The 12,564-nt window shown below is 37.3% G+C and overlaps 1 protein-coding gene across 1 annotated transcript in view; it reads right to left on the bottom strand.

Annotated features, from left to right (window-relative positions):
• Positions 1-3,384: 3,384 nt before the first annotated feature.
• PFI (tubulin folding cofactor E / Pfifferling (PFI)) overlaps positions 3,385-12,564 on the bottom strand; it is a 307,411-nt gene continuing 298,231 nt past the window's right edge. Inside the window, exons 11-15 of the mRNA XM_089405409.1 lie at positions 4,450-4,518; positions 4,255-4,346; positions 4,054-4,130; positions 3,843-3,920; positions 3,385-3,739 (exon numbers count right to left, since the gene is read on the bottom strand). Of these exons, the coding sequence (XP_089261535.1) occupies positions 3,632-3,739; positions 3,843-3,920; positions 4,054-4,130; positions 4,255-4,346; positions 4,450-4,518 (424 nt within the window). The 3' untranslated portion in view covers positions 3,385-3,631. The remainder of the gene's footprint in view (positions 3,740-3,842; positions 3,921-4,053; positions 4,131-4,254; positions 4,347-4,449; positions 4,519-12,564) is intronic.

Raw genomic sequence — 12,564 nt, 5'->3', positions numbered from 1 at the left:
GAAATAAGGTCCGCCATCAAATATTCTATCCTTATCTTCTAAATTTGAGAAAACAACAGTGAAAAAGCCTTTGGCTCCTAAGTGCAGTCTAACATCACCTTTGGGTTTCCACTGTTGCTTTATCCATTGACACAACGCCCGTTCTGTTGGCCAGAACCCCATGAATTTGCAGATCACTGCATGTTCGATCATGTGATCCCGGTATGCTTGAATGTCTGGGTCTGATATCACAACCCTTAGGGTTTCTGCCGCCTTGGGTTTACACGGACCTTGGTTCTTTTTTTCGTTGAGTGTTGTCGCTTTTCCTCCTTGTTCCTCTTTATCCTTATTCAGAGCCCCTTCCTCTGCTCCTGTTTGCTCCTTTCCCTGTTTGTTTTCATGGGCGAGATGTGCTTGTGTTGGCTTCTCTCTGCCTCTGTTTTCTGTTCTTTTACTGTCATCCCTTCCTTTCAGTTTTTGAGTGTTGTTATCTTCATTGCCTTCGTTTCCTTTCCTCCCCTTGCTGGTCGAGTCCTCCTTATGTAATCTTTCGTAACCTGCAATCTGCACCCCTTCCCGTGCTGTCTGTTTGTTCATCATTATTTGCTTGTAACATGGGGTCCCTATGGACCCCGCGTTTTCCATTTGTCGGGTCAGAGTTTGACCCCTTCTGTGCAACTCTGACCCTGTTATTCTCCAATTTTGATCCCTCGATCTAATGAGTCCATGAGCTTCAAACCCCCGTTTCCACCAGAGCTTCAGTCCGGAGCAGCCCTGAACCATCATCGTTTTTTCAGATGTCCTAAGATATTTTTTATTAGCATGTGTTATGATGTATTATAAGTGTGCTTCATCTTATATATATATATATATATGTTGTTTTGACTATCCAAATTGTGTACTTGCATATTGAAATTTCAGCACGTCATCTTGATTATTGAGTAATTTCTAGAGCTGTTTATGCTTATGGATTTGACATAATATTATGTAGAAATTGTTAAGTAACCTAAAAACATCTAGAAGATAAAAAGGATCAGATTTACTGCAGTAATATGTCATTTTTACATTTGTAAACTGCTTAGGAAAAGTTTCTTAAATGTTAAAACATTGTTGCACTAAAACAATTTAGATTTGGGTCAAAGATGAGAAGAATTTTCTATTGTAATTCAATATTTCAGATTCAGCCACACGAGGCTGAAAATTCACAGAAAATAGATTTGAATGTTGACAAAGGGGTTGTTATTGATGTCAAAGGTTATAAAGAACGTCCTAAGACATTTCTAACGAGGTGTGGCTCACCCTCTAACTCCTCTAGTTTGAGGAGATAATTTTTGCAAGTTAAAAAGTGAAATTTTTTGCCCTAGTGAAGTTGTCCCTCCCAAAAGTCAGGTCAGCCCTACTTGAGGTCAAGTCGGCCCTGTATGGGGTTCAACAAGACCTATAAATAGGCAGTCCCCTCACCCATTTTGGCCGAGGATTCAATCAAGCAAGAAAGGAGCAATTCAGACCCGTTGAGCAGCAATGAAGAGAGGTTCATATCTCATGAACCAAGGAGTTAAGCAAGGTTAAAAGGATTAATCTCTCAAAAGTTGTTTTCCTTGTTTTGGTTAGGGCTTTTTGGGAGCTTTGTCTTGATCAATTTTTGAAGCACTTATCTAAGCAATTGTGGAAGAAACTCAGCCCTATTATAGCATCTTTCTCAGCCTAATCTAGGCAAATTTTGGCCCTATTACAAGCCACATACAACCTCAGATTTGACTTTGTTACAAGCCACATATAGCCTCAGCTTCAGCCCTATAGCAGCCTCATCGTTGGCCCTAACCTTGGCCTTGTGGCAGCCTACACTTGCGCCCTTTTGCAGCTAGTTTTATCTTGTTTTGGGAGTTGATCTGAAGATGATTAAAGCCTGTTTAGAACTCTGATCTGAAGCTAACTTGAAGCATGATATAAAGTTGAATTGGAGTCTTGGAGCAATTCATTGATCTATCTTGAAGCCTATTTTTAAAGAGTTTTGTATCCATTTTGGAGACTATCTTGAAGGAATTTTGGAGCTTATATTAGAACAATTTTTTTGAGAAGCTTTGAAGTATACTTTGGAATAGTTTTGACAGGTTGGTGCCGAAAGAGGATTGGCGTCCTCATTTTTGCCAGGTTGGTCCCTAGGCTTGTTCAAGAGGATTGGTCTCTGCACTCTATTACAAGGATGGTGCCTTGGTTTGTACAAAAGGATTAGTGTCCTCATCATTGTAATTTGAGCTAAAATTATACAAGTGATTTTTCATTTTTAATTCTTGTGTCCTAGCATGGTTTGTGCTTCATATTTACAAAAGATTTTAAACTAGCAAAATTAATAATCGGATGAAATACTGATTCACCCACCCCCTATTAGTATTTTTAACACACAAAACCTCAAGGTTGACGTGAAATCTCTGAATTTTATATAAAAGTCAGACTCGAAATTTCTACAAGAACAGATCAGCAAACCTTCTAAACCCAATCTTAAATGACGATTAGGACATTTTAAAATGAGCTGCAGAGAAAGGGGTTTCGTTCCTACAATAATAATTTCCTATTCCATTGCTAATTGATAAGAACAATTAAGACATTTGAATAGAATAAATGACGAAAACCCTACAGCAATCATTCACAAGCCACAATGTCTAACTTTATATAATAAGTGATTGGGGTTGTAACATACATCAATTAAGCTCATTGAAAGAATGTCAAATTTGAAAACTGAAAAAATGAGGCGTCATTTGATATCGCAATGTGGAGGAATTAACAAAAAATTACAAAGTAAATGATCAGCATTTGAGGGCAACTTTCCATTGCACTTGTACATTGTCTGAGTAAGGAAAAAGCCAAATTGGGCACTAAATCACTTTTTCCTCAATGCAATAAGAAAATTAAGCCTCTCCACAAATTCTTAATGGCAACACCTTCAAAATGGTTCAAGTCGAGCTTGTGAAAATCTTAGAACTATTTACATTTATTAATGTTCAAACAACCAAGGCATCCCATGGAACAGCTCCCAACGTTAATGTGTCTCTTCTCAAATCAAACAAGTCATATGCTAAAATTTTATTTCAATTTTACATTTATTAATATTCAACAATGAAGACATCCAATAGACAAGCTCCCAACATTAACGAGCGTCTCTTGTCAAATCAAGTCATATATACTCTAATCGTCATTTTCCTTTTTGTTTTCATTCGATAGTCTATCTTCCGACACAACCTCAAAAGCCCAATTCTGACCAATATCATTTCAGAATAGGCAATTCTGCACTTGATACTCAATTTTTCAGCATTAACTGTTCAAAGCAAAAGGTCCCAGCATCTCCTGAATAAAGTTTTCGTTTGCTTTTGTTACACTCAAATAACACTTCCTACATGGAGGACGCAATATTACTAACACAGTGTAGATAGTGTTATCAGCCATAGGACATTTTCAAGTAATTATTACATACAGTTTTCATAAAGATGTCACGGAGACAGCTTATTGAAACGACGATTTGACGATATTGGTATTCTGAATCAACGGCCATTCACGTTGAACTAAACGCAAACCTTAAAACCATTACAAGCAACACATCGACTCATATATGGGGACAATGTTATGACCCAAAATTTCACAAATATACTATCGCCAATTAGCAATTTTCTACTTCATCAACTAGGATATTCCCTACACTCGCCCCAATCCCCAAATCAGCTAGTGTTTCCATGTCATCATTCAACGGAGTTGGAATTGGAGAATCCTACATAGCAGATTCCATCGTTAGGAAATCATTGTTACTAGAATAAATTTAAATTAAATCATCATTCTCTAAGATCATCTTATATGATAGATATGACATGAACCTGTTCTTGAAGAAATAATCTTTGTTTCATAGGCGTCAATTTAAAGAAACCTTGACAAAGCAGTTTCAGTTTTCCAACCTAAGACCACAAAACACAGGTTGTCAGATCTAAGACGAGAAAATCCATTATTTACTAAATAGAAATGAATGATAACTATCTCTGATGAATTGAAATCATGAATGACCAAGAATAAGTGTAACTCATAACATACTGTTGTTGTAGATGGCAGCTTCTTTGTTATCGGAGCCTTTTCTCCAGCACTTGCTCCTACACATGTCAATGTAATTGCTGCAGAAGATGAATGAACGTAAGAAAAACATTTACAAATTAACATTTTGTTGGACAGCGCAAACTACTCAGATGGCACAAGGCAAAGTATTTCAAGTATAAGGCTATAAAACTTGGTCCTCACAGAGAAGTCCAGCTGCCATTTTCTGAGGTCCAGTTACTCCAACTCGCCAACTTTCATCAGGAATATCATGCTGAGCTTTCAGCTCAGCAAACCTGTCCAAATATTGGGTCGGCTTGAATGTTAGTATCTTATGAATCCCTTTTTCAATTCAAAGTCTGACTAACTGTATCGTCTGAAATTTTCAGTCTACATTACCTTGGGTGTTCTCGTGCAATCTCTTCTTGACTTTTTCCTTGCATTGTGGTCATAACAAACCGTACATACCTACAATTTGTATATTCCAGTTAAGTGGCTATCCACAAACAAAATGTTTCTTATGGATTAATTGACAAAAAATTATGTTTACGTCTTCCCAACTTTATGAGAGTCATACGTAGGCATTTTTCAGTGTAGGCTAAAGAAGCAAGAACATAAACTTTGGTTATTCAGTTTGACAGACTTCAACTAACAGCTTTTAAAAAATGTTGTTTGAAGATCAAACGCATTTCAGCATCTGCAGTGAGATTAAATAGAACCCAGAATTTAACATAATATAACAAAACTGATAGCTGTTACTAGTCGATTATAATAGGGCATTCACACAAGTAAAAACTGCATATTTTTCAGCACTTCTAATCATGCAAACCAATGAAACTAGCTGCTAGGAAAATATGTAAATTGCTAATGACTTATATTTCATTGAAAACACTTGTCTTGCAATTAAGCTTGTCGCTTCTAGGCTGCAATAAATCAAAATTGCATGGATTTTTTTTAATGGAAGGCTTCAAATACAAAAAATTACAACCATGCCATGTCCAACATATGTTAAGAAAACAATGGAACACTTGTGTGAACTAGAACACGTCATGGGTTGCTTGAGCTCAATTGAATGCTTGCTTGGCATTATTCCCTGGGACATTGGAATTCTCTTGACACCTTTGGAGCATAATTCATGATGGCCACATGGAGAGGTTCACTTGTTTGGATAATGCCCTGCTTAGGACGAGAAACATTGAGCATCTTGGAGGAGAGCATAAAATTCTAGACAGCATGGGGTAGCTTGGATTTTTGCATTAAGGCTTGGAGTTGGCCTGATGACACTCGGGTTGCAACAATGTCCATGTTGAGGGAGTGGACATAGTGGAGTAGATGGCTTAGGAGGAGTGGAGTCCGTATGGGTTTGTGGCAGAATGTGGACACACCTAGTGTAACTAGTAACTACATCATCTTGATGCTCTTATTGTGTATGACAACACCTTGGAGCATGACATGTGTATCCTTGGAGTGTAGCGCTCCACTTATGTGAGCCTACATGTGATTATTGTAGGTTACTTGTAAGTGCATTAGTCAACATATGTATTGCTGACCTCCCTTACTTCTCATATCTATAGACTCATTTCATTCATCATCATCATCATCATCATACTCTTCTCTTTGCACTTGTTCTTGGAGTGATTTACCGAGGTTCATGAGGAAACCCTAGGAGAAGCCATACATGGGAGGAGGATGTCTTTGTTGGATACTGCTTTTGGGAATATGGCTTACTCTTATAAAGAATATGTTAGAGATGTTAGGATATTTAGATACTTGGGAATTAGTTAAGTTAAGCTTGGCCTAATGTGTTATTAGTGCTTTTTGGAGCTGCTCTTCTCAACATTTGGAAAGTTTTTCAAGGTATGTATTTTTCTCTAAAAAATTGATGTTTTTCTTCCTAGAAATTAAGAAATCCTAGGGTTTTGTATGCATATTTTTATTGTTGATGTAAAATTGCCCCCTAAAAACAAGAATGACCCAGCATGGGTTCATTTCCATTTAGATGAAATGGGGAATCCATAGGATTAAAAAACGCTTGGCAAATTGGTGAAGCCAACTAAAACCTTGTAAAAGATTTTTGATGAGCTTAAAACAGAGATGCTAGGCCTGATTGAAGCCTTCCAAGAAGAGAAAGGAAAAAACAACAGTGTTAATAAAAACATAGCCAAAAGTCAAAAAGATGATGCTCATTTAGGTAATGCTGCTTTGAAACATGTATGCCTAGTTTTAAAGAATCCTTCAATTTTCATATTAGAATTGGAGACGAAAATGCTTCTAGCCCTAGTTCATCTAGTTTTAAGAGAGTACATAATGGGATTGACTCTTTCTACCTTGCACCACAAAAGGTGCTCAACCCACCATTGATCTAAATAGAAAAAGATAGAGAAGAAGGTTGCATAGAAATGCATTGCTAGATGGTGGTATGATGCAAACAAACCTTTTAATGCCACTAATTCTACATATTATCAACCTATGATTGATGTTATAGCTTCATGTGGTCCACACTTCAAAGCCCTAGTTTGCATGATATTAGGGGGGCACTTTTACAAAATAAGGTACCACAAATTGGTGTAACTCAAAAAGTTCAAGCAATCATGGACCAAAATATGGTGCACAATTATCTTTGATGGATGGGTTGATAGCAAATCCCACACCATTTTAAATTTCTTAATTGCCTGCTCAAATGGTACCATGTTTCTCAAATATGTGGATGCATCTAATTAGGTGAAGGATGCACAATTATTATTTTTTCTTTTGGGTGGTGTGGTTGTTGAGGTAGGGGTAGAGAATGTTGTAAATGTGATCACAGATAATGTCTGAAACCATGTCGCAATTGTTGGAGAAAAAACACCCCACCATTTTGTGGACTCCATGTGCAATCCCTTGTTTGGATATCATGCTTGAGAATATTGGCATAATTGAGTGGCTGAAGAAGTGTGTGGAAGAAGCAAAATCCATAACTAGGAACATCTACAACCACTCAAGGGCTTTGAATCTTATGAGAAAACACATTGGGAGTAAAGAGTTTGTTCAGTCAACCATTACATGATTTATAACAAACTTTCTTTCGTTGCAATCCCTTGTTCAACAAAAAACCAGCATGAGGAAGATGTTTGCTTGTGATGAATGGAATGCATTTCAATGGAGCAAAAAGGTTCAAGGGAAACATATGGGTGACCAAGTTTTTGACAAAAAAATTTGGATGAAAGTAGAAGAAATAGTGCTATTTCGTGAGCTTCTTGTGAGAGTGTTGTGGATGGTGGATGGTGATAAACCAGCCATGGGTTTTGTTTTTGAGGCCATGAATTAGGACAAAGAGCAAATAAAGTTAGCACGGAGGGATAAAAGGCAGAAGTACCTTCCTCTATGGAAAATCATTGATGAAAGATGAAAGAAACGATTCCATAGACCTTTACATGCATTTGTACACTACTTAAATCCAAGGTATTTAATTTCAATTTTAAAAGTTTATAAGTTCTGTTATTCATTATAAAAAATTTGTGAAACATTCAAAATCAATGGATGGATTTTTTTGGTTTTTTGAACTTTGAATGTACTGGTACACTAAAGATTTTGAGGTAAATGTGGAGGTAAAAGAGAGATTGTAAAGATGCATTGAGCGCATGGTCTCAGATCTCAAGATTCAAGATGAGATAAATAGCAAGCTCTTGAATTTCAATGAGAGCATTGACACCTTTGGCTTGTTTATGGCTATAAGAAACATATCAAAGGTTCCACTAGGTAAGAAATGTCAAAGTTTTCAAATTGTTACTCATTGCAATAGTTGAGTCCAAGTTTCAAAATCATTTGCAAATACTTTTTTGCCTTCAACCCTTTTTGTAGCCTATTGGTAGCAACAATTGGGTAGCCAATGCCCTGATTTGTGAAAATTGCAATTTCGATATTGAGTCAAGGATGCAATGCTTCAGGGTGTGAGAAAAATTGGAGCATTTTTGAACATATACGCACCAAGAAGATGAAATGTTTGAGCAAAAACAGTTGAATGACATAGTCTATATTTAGTACAACCTTAGGTTGAGGTGCAACCAATTGTTGGACGAAATCACAAGATCAAGAGACATAGTTTTGGGTGACTTTGATCTATCATCAGAATGGGTTATGGAGAGTTAGGTACCAACATTTGACAATGAAGAGCTTTCTCGGATGACTTGGGCCCATCTCCACATGGAGATATATCCAAAACCTTCATGGATAGGGGAATCAAGTAAAAATCCCACTATAGCGGCTACTCATTTTGAGGTTGAGGATGAGGAGGATGATGATTCTGATGATAGCCATTAGTACGAGTAGCTATAGTATTGTACTACTGTGCTTATGTTTGGAACCTAGAGGCCATTTATAGCTTTTTTCTTGATGTATTTTGGTTTAGAGATGTATTGTACTAAGTGTTATTTTGGTTATATGCACTCTTGCTATAGAAATGAAACTTTTGCATATTTGTGTATAAATAGTTCGGATTGATATGGATGCACATGAACATATATGTTTTATTTTTTTTAATGTTTTATGTATTTTTTAGTTGAGCGGTCTTTTGGTCCGGTTCTTTACCAATTCTTGGTTTAGGGGGCCAACTGATTCGATGATCACTTCAGTTCCGATAACATTGGTGTCTATTAGGTAAAAGTGTGTTTCTTAGCATCTCTCTTTAGTATGAATTAGTTGCAACATAATCAGACAATAACAAAATGTTCCAGACATATAATGATGCAACAACTCATGTTTCTTTTGATACTAAAGGTTATTTATTCATGGCTTAACACTTAATTGGTCTATGATCTCTATTTAAGGAGCATGAAGATTCACTGCTAAAGATTGTTGGAAAATCAAGGTTCTTGTATATTATAGTTGACTTTCCTTTCTTGATAATTACTTGTGATGTTAGTTGGCCTTTTATTACTTCTTATTTCTTGTTCATCAAGCAATTACCAAAACAATGAAGATCACAAAGAGACAAAGTACACAAGATATAGGCTCCAAGCCAGGGCAAAACCCCTCCAAGGGGAAAACCCAAAAAAAATACTTCTCTTCTTATAGAATTAGTTCAAAATGAGACTTCCAAGACCCAAAGACCAAAGCAAAAATTCCTCCCAAGCACCAAGTCAACCCCTCAACAAGATATCATTCAAGCAAGATGAAATCTTCCAAGGTCAACAAAGATTGAACCTTCTTCAAGTCTGCTCCAAATAGGTCTCGGCCTTCACCTTGGATCTGTAACTTCAACCTGCAATTCTCAACCCTACAATTAGCCAAGAAACCCTAACTTTTTGCACGTGAGGACAAATTTAGGTCTATTTTTGTCCTTCTTTCCTTCACTAGGTATTTTCCCTTGCCTTCTTGCCCTTCACACTTGTTTTCCTTCTTCTTCAATTACAGATCGAACTTGTTGTCAGTGACTGCTTCAAATGAGACGAAGTCCTTATTTATAGCCTTCTTGAGAGGTCGAATATGCTTCTTTTGGGTTGACTTGGTCTTGGAGGATAAATTAGCTTTCTTAACTCAAAAACAATTATTTCATTTTGTTATAATGACTCCAAATGGGACTATAATACATGCCAAAAATTATTCATTGACCTAGAAAGCCCTAGAAGCATGAAGAACATGCTCTGACCTAGACTAGAGCATGAAATCCATATTTTGATAAATAAAAAATATTTTTCTCTTTTTATATACAAAATATACAATGTCATGTTTACAAAGGTCATTATGAAGGCCGAATCTAGTTACATTCTCCAACACTCCCTCTTAACTAGGGAGGTATTCATAATCCCATCATGAAGTACAAGGAATCTCAAATTGAAGTATTCTCATAAGAAGAGTCGGATTGATAAGCCATATTTTAAGCATCTATATTACAACCACATTGTCAACAAGGCCTTAACTAACAAGCTCTTCTTATATGAGAGCATAATGTTGGGAGGTTTTACATGAGACACCACACTATGTCTAAAGGCACATACCCCATCCAAATGTTCACTAGATATGTCCTTTTAGGACTATTCTTATCTTGGATTCCCAATCCTCAAAGAATTTTAGTCCTCTTCGACTACTCTTATCTTGGATGCCCTACCTCATCCTCAAAGAGTATCGATTTATAAGTTCACTTCTATCTTGGATTTTCTAATCCTCTAGACCCCATTCTTTCTTCATGGCCTTCACTAAGACTTATGGTTGTTAGTCCTGATCTAGTGCCTGACACATGAAGAAAATAATATACTATCCATCATCGCTCCCCCACAATCAAGGAAGAGATATCTACCAAACCAAGTTTGCTTCTTAAGTATTCAAGCTTCTTGTTTGGTAATGTCTTTGTTAGAATATCACCTACGTGTTCATCTGTAGGAATACAATGTAGCTTCACGACACCATCATGTACCAGGCTTCGGATGTTGTGGTACTTATTGTTTATTTGCTTTGTCCTAGCATGAAACACTTAGTCCTCTGTCAATCTTATGCAACTTTGGTTGTCACAATGTATACATGTACGACTTAGTGGTCCTTCAAATAAACTTGATCGTAACTTTCTAAACCAAACAACTTCTCTACAAACTTCACTTGTAACAACATACTCAACTTCAACACTACTCAAAGCAACAGTTTCTTGCTTCTTGCTTATCCATGAGATCATGGAAGATCCCAAACTAAAGCATCCACCTATAGTGCTTCTTCCATCTGTCTCACTGCCACCCCAATCAGAATCTGTATATCCCAAAAGTTGGATTTCATTACCAACATATCTAAGGCAATGATGCATGGTTCCACAAAGATATCTTAGGATGTGTTTGGTTGCTATCCAATGGTCATGCTTTGGCTCTATTTGAAATTCACTGAGAACATTTACTGCAAAACAAATGGCAGGTCTAGTATTCACAAGACACATCAAAGAGCCAATCAATTATCTATAGCAAGTAGGATCCATCGGACTAGAATCTGAACTCCTCAACTTCTTTAGATTACTAATCATAGGAGTTGTCATTGGCTTGCTATCCATCATGCCAAATTTCTGTAATATATTAATCACATATTTTCCTTGACCAAGATATTTTTCATCTGGTTTCTTCCAAACTCTAGTCCCAAATAGTAATGCATAAACCCAAGATTCTTCATATCAAATTTGGCTGCCAACTGCTTCTTGCATTCTTGAATTCGATGTTTCATGCCTGTAACAAGTAGATCCTCCACATATAAAAGTATGATCATTGGTTCATCCTTGACCACTTTGATGTAAAGCTTAGGATTTGCAGAACTCTTTAAAAATCCAAGTCACAATAGGTATGCATCCATCTTGGCATACTGCTCTAGGTGCTTACTTCAAGCCATATTGAGCCTTCTTCAATCAGCAGACGTGTGTCTCCCTATTATGGGCGTCGAACCCTTGAGGTTGCTCAATGTAAACCTCTTCATCAATGGTCCCATTTAGAAAAGCGGTTTTAACATCCATTTGATGAATGCTCCATCCCATAGTGGAAGCTAAAGAGACAAGTGATCTGTGTTGGAATTTCTAAGTCTATCCGTCAGAAATTCTTCCTGTACTTATCTGATTTATTTCTTCCTACTTGTTCATTTACTTAACAAGTTATTTAACATGTAAATACTGAAAATAAATACAAGTACAATATCAACACAAACAGATCATCAACAGAAAGAACCAAAAACACAAGTGACAGTTATTTTTGGACTAATGTCTCCAGAAAACCCAATGCGGGAAAACCGGTGTAGCTATCAGAAGGTTGTATTATTAAGCAGTTTCATAATACAATCTGGGTGTCAGAAATGGCTCACCCAATAGAGAATGCCCTCAGCAATAGTACCTCTCAATCGGAGGCAAGTATTAACTCCAATCTGCACCATGAAATCTCCCAACATCAGCTTCTAGGGTCTGCGTCAACCTCTGGAGCCTCTGCATCTCCCACGCTGGCCCTCCTCAGGCTCCACGCAGCTCCTGGCCGCCTCTGCGTGGCCTCTGGCTCGATCTGCGTGGCCTCTCGCTGGCTTTGCGTAAACCCACTCCCAGCTTCTGCATTGATGCTCCCGGTACTATCTCTGCCTCTCTACTACTGTATTCACTGCCCCTTAGCTGCAACTTTGATCACTCCTTCGATTGCCTCAGCAAACCCTGCCCCAGAAAATCGAATTCTTGATCAACTCAATGTGTTCGCCAACTGACCCTCAAGCCTCATCTTATACTTTTCTCGTTGACAATTCAACGGCTGAGATTAAGTCCCTAATCAACGACTAAGAATAGATCTGCCTTGATCCATGACTTTTGGACCATTTTAACTCAGTTTTATTTAATTCACATTAATATTTTATTTTCCCTAAGTTTAAACTTAGGGACTCCATTAAAAATATAATTATTTTAATATTTCCCAAACTGGTTAGATTCTGCCCAAACCATTTCTGGGTCTTGGAGATCTCATGTGCTTTAGCCTCTCCACCAATTTTCAAGGCTAGAGCACATCGATGCTACCCCAAATCAGCACTCCCTCTTAGTGAGGA

This window comes from Pinus tabuliformis, chromosome 2_2, assembly GCF_031772625.1.
Source record: "Pinus tabuliformis cultivar Carrire ecotype Pingquan chromosome 2_2, CPIR1, whole genome shotgun sequence".
Lineage (NCBI taxonomy): Eukaryota > Viridiplantae > Streptophyta > Pinopsida > Pinales > Pinaceae > Pinus > Pinus tabuliformis.
This window is presented reverse-complemented; position numbering and strand designations above follow the sequence as displayed.